Raw genomic sequence first — 18,009 nt, forward strand, 5'->3', positions numbered from 1 at the left:
TGTGTGTGTGTGTGTGTGTGTGTATGCTTCTCTCACAATCCTGACTAACATACTCATTGTGGACTGTTGCTTTTTCTGTTTTTCCTAGAAGCCTTTCTAGCAGAGAGTTCACATCATCTCCTGGGGGTAGTTGCCAGTGTGTTAAATTCTGTGTCATGAGAAAGCACTGCCAAGACAATCAACTCCTTCCTATCTAATTTTAAGTTTTGACCCCCTTGATTAAGCCTCTTTAGGATCCAGTCACACAAGTACTCTTCCAGCTCCATGGCCAAGTCTTGTAACTGCTGTGGGGTACAGTCCCATAATCCTTAAGACAGTATTCACTCCATACATCTAAATAATCTGATGCTTGCTTGCTGTCACTGGGGCGTGCCTTCCATTGATATGCCTCCCAAAACTGCTGAAAAGTTTTAACAAATGAACCAACACATTGTTCCAGAAGCTCTCTGTGCTGGGGGTCCTCACAGTCAGCCAGATTATGATGAAGGCAGCTCTAAAAGTCTATAGTTACACCTGCTTTCTCAGACCCTTTCTGGTACCAACTTTCAAAGATTTGATTACCTCTGAGGAAAAAAAAAAAGCAGATCCTGAGAAGTCTGGGGTGCAACATACTTGTTGGATATCAACACTTAAGAAGGGGAAGGGGAGTTAGCAGAATTAGGCAGAAGAATAAATCAAACCGTGACATAAACCAGGGGAGATCTCCGGAGCAACATGCCCCCAAAAGGTATCTCACATTGGGCCAAAATGACTGGGTTTTTGTACATCTGCGATACTCGGTCACCAGATGCAGGCTACCCCAAACAGGAGGTGACATCAGACAATGTGACTTCCTGCAGCTAAGGCAGACCGTGAAGTTGCTGACACGTGAAGGTTTCCTGCTAATCACGCACTCTGCATCTGGGCTGCATCTGGGATCTAAGAAACTGTGTCTACCATGTGGAATTACGTTTTCAAAGGCAGCAGCAAAACTAAACAAAACAAAAGCAAGACACCAACAGCAAATTGCTTAGCTCTTTCCCTCTGTATCAGACCTGGTTTTCCTAAGGAAAACTATAAGCAGGTCCATCTACTGTTTAGCAATTTTCTATTAGAATTCTTTTACTAGTTTCCAACTGGAGAAAGTGATAGAGAAAAAGAGGAGGAAAGTGTGGCAGACTGTGTTTTCCCAGAATGGCTGCAATAACACCTCCCCTCCCGTGTCCTTTCCAAAAATGCATCCTTGCTGTTCCCCCTCTGAAGGTGGAGTCAAATTCCTCTTCTCTTATGTGGTAGGTAGAATGCCTTCCCAAAGATATTTACGCTCTGCCCTACAGCTGTGAATATAATATGTTGTTCACAGGGCAAAAGGGACTTTGCAGATGTAAGTAAGGTTATGAGCCTTAAAATATGGAGGTGATCCCAGTAGGACCAACCTAATCACATGAACCATTAAAAGCAGAGAACTTTCTCCAGCTTGTGGCTAGAGAAGAGATGCAATGAAGAGGAAGTCAGAGAGATTCAAAGCATGAGAAAGACTCCAGGCACTGTTGGCTTTTGAAGATGAAGGAGCAATGTTACCAGGAATAGAGGTGACCTTCAGAAGCTGACAGCCACCTAGGGAATTGCAAGGACCTCAATTTTGCAAGCAACATGCATGAGCCTAGAAACAAAATTCTCCCCAGTTTGTGAGACCCAGAACAAAGGAACTAGTCAAACCCACTTGGATTCCTGACTTACAGAACCATGTGTTCATAACTTTGTACTGTTTGTAGGCTGTGAAGTTCCTGATGACGGCAGCAATAGAAAACGAATACTGACTTCTGACTTGCTAGTTACTAGTAGAACAGAATGGAAGAGACACTGAATAACTTTTGCGTTTAGGTGAACTTCCACCTGGATTTTGGAAGGCGAGCTCTCAGTAGTCTTGCCTTTAGGAACACAGCCCTCATACGCTAAGAATCCCAAGCTTTAAGGAGAAGCCATGTTTCAGTGCTTCAACACGGAGGCCCAGGAGAACCTACCCTTTGAGTCATCCCAGCCCAGGAACCAGACATGTGATAGAAGAAGCACCCAAATGTATTGGAACCCTGTGTTCCAGTCTTCCCACCTGCACCCCAGTGTTCAGAGCAGCACTATTTACAATGGCCAAGACATGGAAACAGCCTAAATGTCCATCGACAGGTGACTGGATAAAGAAGAGGTGGTATATTTATACAATGGAATACTATTCAACCAGAAAAACCGACAACATAGAGCCATTTGCAGCAACATGGATGTTCCTGGAGAATGTCATTCTAAGTGAAGTAAGCCAGAAAGAGAAAGAAAAATACCATATGAGATCACTCATATGTGGAATCTAAAACACAGAACAAAACAAAACAAGAATATAAACACAAACCAGAAACAGACTCACAGAAATAGAACACAAACTTGTGGTTGCCAAGGGGGCAAGGGATGGGAAGAGACAGACTGGGATTTTAAAATGTAGAATAGATAAACTAGATTATACTGTATAGCACAGGGAAATATATACAAGATCTGGTGGTAGCGCACAGCGAAAAAGAAAATGTGACAATGAATATACATATGTTCATGTATAACTGAAAAATTGTGCTCTACACTGGAATTTGACACAACATGACTATTACTCAATAAAAAAAGATGTTAAAAAAAATTTGGGTTTCCACTCCATAATTTTAGTAAGTATAAAAGCTTTGTAAAGAGACATGAGAAAATAAATTTCTTAATTTGCTAAAAAAAAAAAAAAAAAGAAGTAAATAATAAAAATATTCCAAATATCCATCCACATGTGAATTGATAAAAAAAAAAATGTGGCATTTCCACACAATAGAATACCGCCCAAGAAGGAAAGGAAAAAACTGCTAATATGTACACACAACTACACGGATGAATTAAAGACAAATATGCAGAATGTAAGAGCCAAGTACAAAAGAGTACATATTATGTCACTCTATTTATCTAACATTTTAAAGTAGGGAAAACCATGTAGTCTATGACGATAAAAACCAGATTAGCAATTGCCTGGGGTGCAGGGGAGACTGAATAAAAATGGTATGGCAGAACTTTCTGGGATGATGGAAATGCTCTATATCTGGATAGGGTGGTGATTAAATGGGTACACAAATCTGTCAAAATCCATCAAACTATGTACACTTAAAAGGCATGCATTTTTAATGTGAGTTATATGTCAATAAAGTTTATTTAAAATAAAGCTGGTATATTGACAAAGAAATCCACAAGTTTTGTTTGAGTCTTTGGCATCATGAAAAAAAGCTCATTCTTCAGAAAGTCTGCTGAGGAAAAACTCTACATGTCTCTTTTGAAAAATGTTTCTGAATCTCTGGATAACCCTTCAACTCAATGACTAGGATAGTCTATTCCAGTTCATGTTGAAAAAAACTTACAGGGAACATCATTCAAGAAAACCATTATCCCAATATTTATACTCTGATGGGTATATACGTGCAAACAGAATTATGGGGTGGGTGAAATCATAGCATTAGGATCATAATAAGTCTGAAAATTAAAGAAATAGTGTATCATTTGCTTCAGAGAACCACTACTTGTATCTAAAAAGCTTCTCACGTTGCCTATCATGTAGCAGTTGCTCAATAAATACATCTAAGGAATAAAACTCACAGAGACTGAATTCCACGATTCAGGACCTACACTAAGAAATGAAATTCTGGTGAACCAAGGGAAAAAAAAATCGGTAAACTTCAGGTGACCACCAACATTGTTAGTTCTCAGCCTTAATCACAGAGCTAAAGGACAGAGGCACATTCTATTCAAACATTTGGACTCAAAACCTACATTACATCTTACGTAACAAATCTCATCCAGATTATTTCTTGGGAAGAAATTTATAACAAGTAATAATTCAAGATCACAATTAGCGAACTCCCAGAAAAATGTACCAACGTTAGGAAATCAATTAGAATTATATAGCGAAACAGCACAAAAACAGATAAGGAATTTGAATCAATTCCTGGCAAATAGAAAGCAGGAAAAAAAAAAAGAGCTTCAGAATGGAAAAACAGCATGGTGGCTTTGCCTTTAGGTACATAAAACAAAGTAAGAGCAGCTGAAAATCTAGTTTACTGAGAAGCAGGTGGCTGGCAGTATTTTAGCATGAAACTCTCTTGTGACCGAGGAGGCATTATGTAAATACAAACAATGACTAACCCTTCAACATTCCAGGCACAGGGCAAGTTAGACAAGGTTACAAGTTAAGCAGGTAACTTTCTGGCTGCATTCTTATAAATCTTGATCAAAACTACTCTCCAAAATATTTAAAGTCAACTTTTTTTTTTTTTTTTTGTGGCTAATTAGAAAAGAAAAAAACCTCAACATGCATAAATACTTCTTCATTTGTTAGGAGTATGTGTAATCTCTGCGTGAGACAGAAAGGAAGGGGGCAGGGCACAGCCAAAGAATGACACAGCAATTAACACCAAGGTGGAGGCAGACTCAACTCCCAGTAGACCTTGAGCCTCATTATACACTCATTATAATATGTCAGCATGGTAAATGACACTCCCACAGGTGCCATGAGAGTTCCGAGGCTAACCGCAAGAGCTCAAAAGTGGGAATCCCGGCCCTTTCCCCAAAGTAGTTGGAATAATTCTCCCACTTGTTGGCATACGAAGTTACCAAGCCTATAAAAACTAACAACCCCCACACTTCGTGGCCACTCTCCCTTCTGAGTCGGCCTGCATCCCTTGTATGGAGTGTGTGTCTATTGAACACCCAATCCCTATACCTCTTGGTCTTTTTCTTACCTCCTTAAACAGACTGCACTCAATGGAGTGTGTATCTTTCTGAATACATCTATCTTTACTCAACTGTGGCTCACTCTTGCGTTCTTTCCTGCACGAAGCCAAGGACCCACACTTGGCACGTTGCATCCCAGGGACTCAACCAAGGCCTGGAACATGGCCATCCTCTTGCCCCACATTCTTTTTCCTGTATCATTTGTATCTTTGCACCCTTGGAGTGATTCAAAGTACCACAAGAGTTCTAAAAAGTGAAGGTAAGTGGCCCACCTAAGACCACGTGCACAGGGAAAGGCACTGAAACCTTAGGTTCCTTAGCACTGTATTCAGTCATCATTCATTCATTTAATAAAAACCATTAAAAATTAAATTAAGCCATTATTTACAAGATCCCTGCCAGGAAAGTTTATAGTTTACTATAAAAACTTTTAATGCAAGTTTTTAACTTTATATGCTTTCAGAATAATTAGCATATTCAGATGAAGGCATCTATAATTAGGTTTATAATTAGAATCAATCCATTAACCTTACTTTATGGATAACATTAAATAAATTGTAAAATTAGAAAAATACCAATGGACAAGAGTTTAAATGCAGAATCCATTGAGAGATTTCTAGAGCCCCAAGAGTCATTTATTTTGACAAAAGACCTCTAGGGGCTCTTGTATAGTTATTGAGATGCACACCTCACAGTCATGTCCAACATGATTGGTTTTTCCTTTTTGATTCCTTGTACACTGAGACTAGATTTGCACTCTCCACAATTCTATGGGAAGCTTCCATAGAAGAAATTTCCAAAGCAGCCTTTATGGATGCACTCAAGATATAAATCTAGAAACAGTGGCATGATGTCTTTTATATTTTGTATGTTGCATGAAACCAGGTCAGAACGATCACAGTCGCAGCTGCCAGCCAGCTTCAATCGCAGTCACATGATGCTGACACAGGAAGGCAGGATGCACTTCTCGTTCTCACTCAGGCTGAGGGGTATATTGGGGCATTAGGTCTGTGTCCTTAGTTAAAACTACTCTATCGTGTGAAGTTAACACACACACCTGCTTTGGGCTCATAGCGCCTTGCCATGAAAAGGCCGTTACATATCAATGCGGGATTGCGAGAATATATACTTTTAGTTCTAAGAATACATTAGAGCATTCTCATAAGCTCAGTGTTTCTTTGGGTCTTTACACCGTGATTTATAACCTGTTTGAGTAGCATCTTGTATTGGCTGGAATGAGCTAGGCTATGTTCTGCTGACAATTAAATCCTGAAATCTCAGTGGCTAAGCACAGCAATGGTTTCTTGCTCAGGCAGAGTCCTGTGCAAGTCAAGCAGCTTTTCCTTAACCTGCAGTGACTTCACCTGAAATATGAGGCTGTTGGGGGAGGGAAAGCAGGAATGGAGGGTCCGTACTGACTCTTAATGCCCTTTACCCAGAAATGACACAAGTTGCTTTCATTCATATTCTATCAGTTAGGACCAGTCACATGGCCCCAATATAACCTTAAGAGAAGTCAGGAAATGTAGTGTCATGGATGCTGTTAGCACCAAAGCCTCTGCCACATATCTGTTACCTAAAATCACACTATCATCTCTTTCCTCCATTTGGCAAGCATTATTGATTACCTTCTAACCGCAGGAATTTGTGCTGGATGCTGGAAGCTTACAGAGATGAGTACAATGTCATCACTACACTCCAACAGCTTAAAAAAAAGGAGAAGACAGAAAAAAAATTATAATACACCCATACTGTGAAGCACATGAAAATGCCTCCAATATAGGCATATACCACGTTCTATGCAAAAGAGCACAGAGGATGATGGGAATTAATTCTTATTGAAAGAATCTTTGAAATGCTACAGAGGTAATGTCATACAGGCTAGGCCTTAAACGGAAAAGATGGCCTGGACAAGTTTGATATGAAACAGAGGGTGGGGAGTGAGAAAAGACAGAAAAATGGGAGAAGACATGGCGCGGCTGAAGAATGAAGGGGCAGAGAACCTGGGATATGGGGCTGCGGGTATGCAGTGTAAGAAGTTTGGGTTTTATTAGTTTATACATTATGCATGTATTCACTAAGTTACTTATTTGTGGAACGTGAGTTGCTGGAATATTGACTATATCGGTCTCCTTTGTTTCTCCCATTGTTACTTTGCCTTATGAATAGAAATCAAGGCAGAAATTTTATCAAAAACATTTCAAGTTCTAATCATATGATTTGTTTTTCCTTTAAATTGTATTTTTCTCAATTTCTGAAGAATATTAAGACTATAAGTCATAGAAGAAATTAACTACACTTATCCCCACCTAATTCTCTTCTCAGATTTCTCTCTAAGCCAACCAAACATTTACACAGCATGCCCAGCCACAGCAACAAGGCAGTCTGGAAACGGACACCCAAATACTAACACTGGGGCAGTAGATAAATTGGATCCAGGGTTTTAACTGTTGGAAAAACAAGACTTAAAAAGAAAACTTGGTACGGTTAAGATATAATGCTCTGGGTAGTAATGTTTAGGAGTTTGGCAATAGATTAAGTAGGCAAGAGTATGGGGCTGTGAAAAATACAGGACTAGAGGACAGAAAAGAAAAATCAAAGAGAAGGACAAAGGAGAATTGGACCAAAATTCAGGAAATATATGCCCTTTCCCTCTGTTCTTTGAAAGAAAATAAAAATTAGGAAGGAAACTGAAAAACATCAGTAGAAAACACTCAAGAACATGACCTTGAGATGTGTATCTTAACATTTCTTTTTAAAATTTAACATACTTGTTTTATAATGAAAATGAAGTGTTTATAGTCACTGCCAGACATACCATCATTATCAAATGTCTATTATATCTTGTACAGGTATCAGTTTACACATTTTAAACTTAAAATACATTTAAAGTCATTTCTGAGATTTCCGCCTTAGTTCCTTAGTCTCCAAACTAACCCCCTCTGTAATGCTGTCTTCCAAACTTTTTGAAGTTGCTAATGAGAGCCACTACCTATTTGTCTCATATTAATCTACCATCCACTTCACATATATCATCTCATCTAAATCTTCTGACTGCAATAAAAGAATGATATTATTTCTATTTTGTAACTGCAGAAACTAAAATTCAAGTTTTGCTCAAGCCTACAGACTAGCTGAGGCAGAAGTAAGGTGATGAGAATTTAGCCAAATGACTTGTTTCCAAATTGGTAAAATGTTAAAAATCTAATAGGATTATTGTATTAACTGAGATAATCCACATACTTAGAACAGTGCCTGACAATGATAAGCACTTAATAATTAAGTAATTATTATTATTATGACTACCATATCGCCATCTTGATTCTTTGTCCCTGGGGATTCAAAACTCTACTTATTTCAACTAAATTATCTTGGCTTCTTAGAAATTATTTAATTTCTAGAATAAACAAGAGAAGCTTCTAGGAAGTTATATTTTTATCTAAGAGTGATGTAACATTTTACCCTTTCACTTTGGGGAGCAGAATGGGGAGGTTCAGTCAAACTGACAGAAAACCTGCAGTATGAATTCACAAACCCAAGCCCACGTTTATTCTTCGGGATTGTTTTCCTCTAAGTACTACTTCAACTTTAAAAACTTTAAAGGAACTTAATACACAGGTTCGTTTCCAGGCCTTCCTCTTTCCAACTCCCCACCCAAAACGTATTCCAGACGGGACAGGGGTAAATAAAGATAGAAGAAACCAAACTGAGACTGGAATTACTATTATCCCTAGCACTCCGGATTTTCAAATAACTATATCCTATTTTGAAGAATTAAATAATTTGAGAAACTAAAAATGAATCATTTACAAATGATTTTTCTTTCTTTTCTGTTTTCAAGTTCTTCTTGTGCTACTTCCTTGTGCTTCTCCACCCACGGGGTCAATTTTGTTTTCCCCTTGGAGTGACTTGGTTCACGAGCCTAATCTCCAACACTGCCATCGCTCCTCCCCCGACGCCCCCTCAAAAAGATCTCCCCTGGGAAATGGCCCAAGAGTTTGCCTCCAAGCTCACAGTGAGACTGTGCTGGATTCCCGCCTTCGGCCAGCTTCCTCTCCTTCTGTGTGTGCAGGTTGCCCACTCCCTGGGGTATCTAAACAGAGCCGCCCTACACCTGGCTCCCACATTAGGCGCCAAAGTAACTTCGGGAAAAGCGTGTCCCGACCGACCGCTAGCCATCAGCTCTCCCCAGCCCACTTGGGGCTTACTCCCTGGGTCAAAGCTAAAATCTGAAGTGGAGCGCCTCAGCCATGAAGTGTCCACCGCCTGCACAGCCGCTCCGAGCATGCTCAGTCCTCCCGGAGTCTCCGGGCGGCTGCTGGCCCCCGCGCTCCCCGAAAGCCGCGGGCCCGGCCCCCGCCTTCCGCCAGCGCTCCCGCCTCCCTCCCGCCGCGGCGCGGCGCGTGCCCCGGGGAACCACGAGGGCGCTCAGCCGCCGCGCCGCCCCCCCCCCGCCCCCCCCGCCGCCGCCACCTCCTCCTCCGGCTGCGGCGGGCGAGGACTCGGAGGGGACATAAATAAATAAATAATTCCATTCACCCGGTAACAGCGAGGCGAACCGGCGGCGGCGGCGGCGGCGGGAAACGGCTCGCCACAGCGCCCACCCGGGGCCAGGGACCGCGGAAAGTAAGTTCCTCCCCGGGAAGAAAGGAGGACGAGGGCGAGGGGGCGCCGGCGGAGAGGAGGGCGAGCGCGCGCGTGTCACCCGAGCTGCCCGGGGAACCGCACGCGTGTGTAAAAATAGTGGCTAACCTGTGACACGCGCGTCAGCGCAGAATTTGCCCTCAAGCCCTTATATAGACGAAAAAACCCCGAAGCCGCCGCCAGAGGGGAGCTCAGGTATCGCGGGCGCGCCGACAGCTGCGGGGGCGCGGCCCGGCGCGGGCTCAGGGCGCACGCGCGTCGTGGGAGCGGGGCGGGGGCTGCCCGAGGGGTCCAGGACTGCGAGCGCCCCGCGTGCTTCCGGCCGGGAGGCGCCCACGCTCCCGGCTTCAGCGCGGGGACTCTGCTGGCACGGTGTTCCCCCCTCTCCTTAGTCCCCCCAGACTCCCGGCAAGCTCCCGCATGGCTTGTCTCTGGTGCGCTTCTCATCAGCATCCCGCGCCCGGGCCCCGCTAACCCCGGGGTGGCATCGTGCCCTAGAAGCTGGGGACAGGGAGTGGTGAGAGTGTGTAGGAGCATCTTGCCTTTTAGCAGAAGATCGGGACTCGGAGGGGCTGGAAGGAGGAGACGAAATACCAGGAGGGGGTCTAATACCCCTCTCCGTCTCCAGGTAGAGTGGTAGGGGCGATACAGAGGGAAAGGTGTGGACGCCTGCCCCGCGGGCTTGACCCGGGTCTAGGAGGGCCTGTTCCTCCCAGGCTCACGCTGAGTGTCCTGGGCCCCTGGGCTCACTCTGGGGCGCCAGGCCAGGGCAGGTGGCGCGGGAGGCTGGCGAGGCGGCTGATGTGCGAACTGCCTCCTCTTTGGGCGGATGCTGCTTGGCAGCTGCTCTCTCCACCCTGTTTTGTCCCTTACTTCCGCGAAAGGGACTGCAGACTGCTTTGGAAAGGGCAGTCTTGACCAAGGCCACTTTCCCAGTAGGGCTGCGGAGGGAATTTTGTGGTCTACGTCACTGATGTTAAAATTACACACACACGCGCGCTCACACACACACACACACACACCCGCAGAAGAGGAAATGAGTGGTTTCTCTGCAAGTACCTCAGCCTCCCCTTCCTGGAGTAGGACCGAGTGGGCTGGGTTGAGTGAGAGCAGGATGGTGGTAGCAGGAAAGCTAATATTTCATATCATCCTTCGTTCCCAGGCCTGATAAGGGACGCAGGAGAGGAATAAAACATACAACAGTGGACACTAGATGCCCTTTGCTGGCATCTCGTGCTTTCTGGCTAAATCCACACTGGAACTCAGGAGGGCTGCAAACTTCCCACAGACACGTTAGCCTGTATGTGTTGTGTCATTGGAACCACAAGAACTCAGTGTGCGTTTGGAGAGGCGTGGCTGAAAAATTAGAGCTGGGCGGTGGCTGCAGAGAATAGATGAGGGTTGAACAAGGTGACCCTTATTTGGCCCTGGTGAGGCAACCCTGGCTCCGCTTTCTGCTTCTGAGAGAGCACATTGCGTTGAAAGCCATCTAAGTCAGCAGGCAACTGAATGATCTCAGTGAAAGGGAAAGATTACCTTAAGCAACTCAGTGTGTTGTGTAACAACTCATAAAGTCAGAAACTAGTTTTTGCAAAATTCACGTGACCAGTTTGCAGTTCTGTACTGCTCTTTCCCCCCTAGGGACAGTGTTAATACTGGTAAGTGATCTGAAATTTTAACACTTGTTTTCCAGTGTCTCAAGTTAGTACATCCTCCTGTAAATGCTCAGTTTATTTCTAGATGTGCATTTACTCTTTTACAGTATTTGGCTTCTATTTTTGGCCTGGAGCCCTCCTAAAGGGAAAGAGGGCAAAGAGACCTAAAGAAATACCCTTTATCCAGAGTTCTATACTTGGATCATGGATCTAGAATAAAAGAAGCCTCCTGCATTTGCTTCTCATTTCATATTCATTCACCAAACATTTTTTTGAGATAGTCACATGGAAAAAAGTAACTACCTTTAGAGTTAGACCTAGATTTCAGGCTCAGTTCTGCATTTTGGTAAGGCTGAGCAATTATTTAACAGTCTCCTCTTCAGTTTTTCTTATTCATAGAATGGGATTGGTAATGCCTGCCCTGAGGTGCTATTGTGAGGAACAAGATGTATGGAAAACACCTAAAATATAAACTGGCTGTTTTTGAACCCCTAAAATCACCCCAAACACTGGACTGCAGTTACCAAGATGAATGAGGTTGGAATTCTAGTTTCAAAAAATTCACATCTAGTCATCTAGGACCGTCTTTCTCCTGTCCTCTTTGCCTTCAGTCAGTTTCCTTCTCCACGGAAGAGGCATATATCCCAAATAATTTGAAAAGGGTGTAGCAATTGTAGGAAATGTTCGTGAGGCCTGTTAAAAGGCAAATTTGAGAAGGGCACCTTGCCTCAGAAACCTGGTGTGCAGCCCCACTCATGGAGCCTTTGGAGAGTGATCTTGTATGCACAGACAGTGGGGGATTTTCTCTTGCTCTTAGGGCGGGACATCGCATCCCTGAAGAATATCTTTGCCAAAGATCTGATTTCTGGTTTTTTGAGAAAAGAGACTGAGGAGCAGCTTTCTTCTGCACTTTGGACAAACTAATCCACTTGGAGAAGCCCAGGAGCATAATGTCTGTAACAACATGTTTACAATGCGCACCGTGTTCCGGACTCTGTGCTGCCTGCGTTCTGTCTGTTGACTCCTTTCATCCCCTGCACAGTCCTGTGGGGTGGGTCTGTCAATATCCACTATCACAGAAGGGGAATTGAGGCACAGAGATGTAAGTAACGGTCGCATTGCACAGCGAGTAAGTGCCTGAGCCGGGCAGGCACTCAGGCAGGCTGCCGGGCTGTCACAGTCACTCCGTAGTCCTGCTTCTGCTGCATGAAGCTGGCTGGGGCGGGGGCTCTGTCGTGTTCTCCCTCCCGGGTGCAGTGCCTGGCACGTGGAGGGCTTGATTATAGAAAAAAAGAAGGAAGGCTGGAGGGAGATAGACGTGGAGGGAAGGAGGAAGAAACAAGGAAAGAGTGAACCTCCTTTCCAGCCTACAGCTCTACATCTGGCAGGGAATCCCTCGCAGACTGTGCCTTCAGGACAGGGTAGGACAGGGTAGTGAGGGCCTTTGGAGGATTTCTACGCCCTGGCCCGCATTGCTTGGCACTGGGCCGCGCACGTGCATAGAAATAACTCAATACGTGGTAGCTCCTGTCAGGCATTAAATATTTGGCCTTAAGGCCTTATGTTGTTACACGAATCACTGGCCTATTCTTCGTAACAGGTTTTTGGGAGCCCTTTGGAAAGCCACGTTTCTCATTAGATGGCTTAAAGTGCTGGATTGCGTAATAAGCCATTAAATGGACTCATTGTCTGAGAGGTCATCCTTGTTTGTCCAGTTTTCTCAGAACTATTTGGTTCATAGTGTTTGGGAAATGAGTTGGGAAACAATCACATTACTTAGTGAGTAACAGATCTTTTTTTTTTTTTTTTAACTGACAGAGAAAGCATCATTTTCTCAGTTGGTCCCTTCAGTGATGAACCCAGGGGCCTAATCTGCCTACTTGGGGTATTTTATATTAATATTTTTTGAAATTCCAAATGAGTTCATGAAAATCTTACAAAACACTTAGGTGAAGGCATTGAGATTCTCCTGTAAAGATACTTTTTGTTCAAAGTTTTTACAGCTAGGATAGCCCCACAAAAATTGACCTATTGTGTGGTTCAGTGATCTAAACTGGTGATTAATGTTTGGTAATATTTAGCATTGAAACAGAAATTTTCAATTGAAAATACTGAGTATGACTAGTGAACACAGAAAAATGTTTTTAGAGAAAGAGCTGTATAAAATGTTGGTATTTTTTTAGGAAGTATTGTATTTCAAACATTGGCTGTTCCCTCACCAAGTAACACAATGAAATGCATTCTTCTCAGTCATCTACACCCCTTAACAGATTCTGATTAGAACTAATATGAAGAAGAATTAGAAACTATAAGAAGAAGTTGCCCTACTGAGAAATTTACTTGAAGACCTGTCTGCTTTGGAACTAGACTAGATATGAATAAACGGTAAAACAAAAAGGCATGCGTTTGCTTGAAAAGTTTCTAAAGGATGAATTATGTTAATGATATTTGTCTTTTTAAAAAATTGATTCTCCAAAATTTCAGAAGTTGTATCAGTTTTTCTCAAATATGCAACAGGTGCTTTCACGTGACAGTGTTTCGTAAAAGAGACAGTATTAGCATTTTTGGCTGGGCACCTCTGCATGGTGTAAGAATGACTCTTCTACTGCAGGACATTTAGTGTCTGTAGCCCCGGTCCTCCACACGCTGATAGCTTCCCCTCAGCCGTCATTGTTGAAAATGCTTTGTAATACTTAATATACCTTTCGTAAGAATGGTACTAGATGTGGTTGAAAACTATTGGCCAACAGGATCAAACAGAGAATGTTTTAGGAAAGTATCCTTGAGATTAGCGTATCTTCACATAACAAATTCTTTTTTTTTTTTCTTCTGGGGTAAAAAGAGTAATTTCGTGTGGAAATACTTTGATTTGAAGGAATGAGTTCTTCTTTGTACAGTACCTCATAATCAGGTTATAATTGACCTCCGAGACTCCAGATCTTCATTTGCTCCAAACTGTCAACAGCCTTTGGCAATGTTGGCACTTGCTGCTTCTTAAACTCCTCTCTTGGCTTCCGTGTGCTCCCTGTGCCCCTCTTACTTCCCTGACTGCTCCTTTGAGGCTCCTTCTTGGGCTTTCCTTTCATCTCTCACTCAAGTATATGTTCCTCAATTTCTGTTTTGAGTTCTTAGGTCTGTGTTTTGCCCGCTGGCAGAGCTCATCCTCTCTTGGCCTGTACTTCCATCTCAGTGGGAGTAACACCCAGGTCATTGTTTTCAGCCCCGACCTTCACACGAGCTGTTGGCAGTCCTTTCCAAGTTCCTGCTGGACAGCTCCCCTCTTCTGTGCTGCTGACATCACCAGCACCCTGTGGTCCCTTGGAACTCTGTCTGCCTTCCTCTGTTTCCCCTGTTGCTTTTAATGGTCTTAGCATTCTCACCTAGAAGCTTTTGAGACCCTCTTCCCCGCAGCCTTATGTCTTACAGCCAGTTGTTAAGACCTGGCAGTTGTACATCCAAAATGCTTCTTTCCCCAGTTTCCTCTTTTCTGGTGCTGGCATGGAGCTTGGGCACTTGTGACATGCTGTCTATAGAGTCGTGGCATAGTCTTTCAACTTGTCTCCTCACCTCTGACCCTCATTGTACCAGTTAATTCTGTACATGCCACAGATACTCTAACTGAAGGACACCTCCCTTACTTACGTTTTAATAACACTTTAGTGACTCCTGTTACCGGGGTCTAAGGACCAACATCTCAGTCCCAGTAATTCCAACAAGCTTTTCCAGGCTCATCTCCCACGGCCACCATCCTCGAGTCAAATTGAGCTGTTCCCTGTGCCTCATTTATCTTCGTTCTATTTCCTGCCACCATGCCTTTGGTCATGCTTTTCTTTCATCCTAAAATGCTCTAACCTCCTGCTGTTCCCAGTGTCTAGCTCTAACCTTCAAAGCTGAGCTGAAACAGCACATTCAGATTTCCTCTGAAGCCTCTGAATAGGTAGAGGAAGCTTTTCTAAAATTTTAGAAACATTGCATTTGTGATCTGTTTATTTGTTTTGAACATTGTATTATAGTTGCGTTTGCATGTCTTCAATTGCTCTACGTACTGCACGGTTCTGGATGTCAGGAATAATAATACACCCTTATTTACACCTCCTTTAGCATGCTGCAGGGCTACAGAGTTGCATGGGACTTAGAGGACATCTGTTCCTGCTTTTATGTGTTGTTTCTTCAGCATCTTCAATCTGCTACCATCTATTGTTTACTCTTAAGTGTGCACACTGAGGCAGCCTGCTCTTTTTAAGGCAGTTCCAGTTGTGACTACATTCTTCTTATTTCTCTCTCTAGGGTCCTTACTCAGCTTTCTGGGGCCACACAAAATGAATCTTTTTCTGTGTTGATTGACAGCCTGTACATATGCGGTGACAGTTCACATGTCTTCTGTTTTCTCTATGAATTTAACATATTCTGTTTTTCTACCTGTTCTTTACATAATCTGGTTAAGCTCTTTTTTAGGGCTGCTGTGTTTCTGGAGGCATTCAAGTTTAGGAAAGTCCAGAAATACACAAAATAGTTCAAGAATGAAAATGGTTGTTTGTGAATATAAATGAACCCTTGTTCATGATCCAACTGGACATCAGTATTATCTTTTTCCAGAAGAAGTCAGAAGGTGAGAAATAAAGGCACAGAGAGGGATCCATCTTTGGAAGAAGCCACTGTTATCTCAGGGCTAAACATTTTCTTTCCATGTCCGTTAGTGTGATGAATGAATAAATGAATAAATCATGGAGACAAGGAGAGAAAAAAAGCTCACTTTAAATTTTGGTTACAGTTAGAATTAGCCCCCCAGTAAAGCTATGTGCCTTTGTAGATTAATGCTGTCAGAAAAGCATGTTAACCACCAGACATGCTGCGTGTGTACGTGTGCATGTAATAAATGAGGTTAGAGGTGCTGCACAAAAGAAGTGGCCATTAGGGAAAATTATAGAGATCACCTTTGGGTACAAATAGTTTGTCTTTATTGAATACTTCTCTGTGCCAGGCATCATTCTAAATGTTCATTTTATATATTTGAAGTAAATTTAATCCTCCAAATCTTATGAGGAAGCATTATTATGAGCTCATTTTACAGAAGAAGGAGTTAGGGCCCAGAGGTTAAGTGTATTGCCCAAGGTCTGTACATCTTACCAGTGGAGAGTCTGGACTTGAATCCATAAACCACAATACACCTTCTCAATATTAGTATTTGAAAATGTTTAATTTTGGAGTGGATCTTAAAAGATTCTAGAGGAAGGAAGTTTGAGAAATGTTGGGGAGGAAAAAGACTAGTCAAGTATAATGGGTCTTGATCTATTAAAACACAGAGTTAGCAGAATGATAAGACTTCCTTACTATTTGAAGGAAATATCTGGAACCAAACTAAGAAGCTTAAGAGAAAGTAATGACCTCTTATTGCTTATGGACACAGGGAGGCTGGAGAACCATTAGGACTGGAGAAAGGGTAAATCCAAGATGTTATTCTTTCAGTGCAGGCAGCAAGATGGTGGGGGTGCAGTGTGCATGGGGTGGTGGGATTCCTGTGGATACCCCAATGGGGACATAAATACAGTAGGGTCTGGAGGATTTTTATGGATGTGTATACGTCAGATCTGCAGTGAAGTGGGGTTTTGAATAAAGCCTCTGACATATTTCAAGCTGGAGAATGTAAACCTTTAATAAAATCTATTTATTCATCCACTGTGCTCCAGACACCGTTTGAGATGTTAGAGATGGCTGTGAATAAAACAGGTAAACTCCTTTCAGTCTTGAGTCACCCAAATGATGGAACATATTCTTAAAGGAAAGTTAAGCAATTTATGTCCTTCAGTCAACTGTTTGTAGACCTTTAGTGTCATCTTCACTCTATAATCTGTCTCCTTCTGTAGTTCTGTCTCTTCTTTTTCCTTTTTTTTTTTTTTTCTCCATCTTGGTGTCACATATTGGATCAGAGGCTTTGTGGATAGATAGACAGACCTCAAAGGAATGTTGACTTAGCCACATCTTAGCTGTTTAACCAAAATCAAGATATATAAACTACTTCAGAGCCCCAGTTTCCTCATTTTTAAAAACGGAAACAGTAAAACCTGTATCATGGGGATGTGGGCGAGTACATAAGTGATGTGGGGAATTTATAAGTGGTAATCATAATCATTTTACTTTTATCTCTACCAATATTTTTGGTGCATTTTGAGGCAGAGTCTCTTTGTTCTTGACGAATTTTCTCTAGTGCACAAATAGTTACGAATTATATTACTGTTCACAGCCTGAGCCAAATAGGAGATTTATAAAACAATAACAAGAAGTCATTGACTTGACAATGATGTGGGTCTTTCCCATGTAGGCAAAACTCTGGTGTTTGGCATGAATAAGAAGTCACTCAACACAGATTTTGATGCTGCAGAATATAAAAGTGCTGGATTTTTCACTTAGCCACAGTTAATAATGTCCATTAGGACTACATCCCGAGGGAATTTTAAAATGGGAATTCCTTATTTTCCACTTAGGATTAGTAGTGCACATAAGCACATGTAAAAGCTGTGGCAAGGAGAAAGACTAATCATTCTATTATCACAACTTAGAGATGTTTGTTCATGTTAAGGTACAAACATATGCCAACATAATTATTGATACCATTTAAGTGATTCCTATGTGCCTGATCTTTTAGAAATAGGATGTCTGTTCCTCCTTATTACCAAGTAGGATAGATTGTATTCATTTCCAGATAAAGACTCTAGAAGGTGAGGCTGCCCATTAGAGAACCCCCAGAGTCAGCATCTTGGTAGATGTTTCAATGCAGGTAGGATGCTAATGGCAAGGAGGTCTTGCTCCTGTATCTTAAATCAACTCAACCAGGAAGTACTTAAGCATTGCTCTATGACGTACTCTGGAAAGGTTATGTATAAGACATCTTTCCTGACCCCCTAAGGAGACTGTAGTTTTAGAGACATTCTCTGTG

The 18,009-nt window shown here is 42.5% G+C and overlaps 2 protein-coding genes across 8 annotated transcripts in view; one reads left to right on the forward strand and one right to left on the reverse strand.

The window, feature by feature from the left end:
• LOC141579349 (uncharacterized) overlaps positions 1-11,010 on the reverse strand; it is a 202,931-nt gene extending 191,921 nt beyond the window's left edge. For 2 of the 3 annotated variants that reach the window (XM_074374646.1, XM_074374645.1), the window contains exons 1-2: positions 9,529-11,010; positions 6,405-6,481 (exon numbers count right to left, since the gene is read on the reverse strand). In XM_074374646.1, the coding sequence (XP_074230747.1) occupies positions 6,405-6,481; positions 9,529-9,957 (506 nt within the window). In that variant the 5' untranslated portion in view covers positions 9,958-11,010. The remainder of the gene's footprint in view (positions 1-6,404; positions 6,482-9,528) is intronic. The other variant, XM_074374644.1, reaches the window with a different exon arrangement.
• SLC16A7 (solute carrier family 16 member 7) overlaps positions 9,212-18,009 on the forward strand; it is a 141,797-nt gene continuing 132,999 nt past the window's right edge. For 4 of the 5 annotated variants that reach the window (XM_074374638.1, XM_074374642.1, XM_074374641.1 and 1 more), the window contains exon 1: positions 9,212-9,402. The gene's annotated coding sequence lies outside the window, so the exon portion shown is untranslated. Of the gene's footprint in view, positions 9,403-9,427; positions 9,616-18,009 lie in introns of those variants that run through there. The other variant, XM_074374639.1, reaches the window with a different exon arrangement.

Source organism: Camelus bactrianus, chromosome 12 (genome assembly GCF_048773025.1).
Source record: "Camelus bactrianus isolate YW-2024 breed Bactrian camel chromosome 12, ASM4877302v1, whole genome shotgun sequence".
Classification (NCBI taxonomy): Eukaryota; Metazoa; Chordata; class Mammalia; order Artiodactyla; family Camelidae; genus Camelus; species Camelus bactrianus.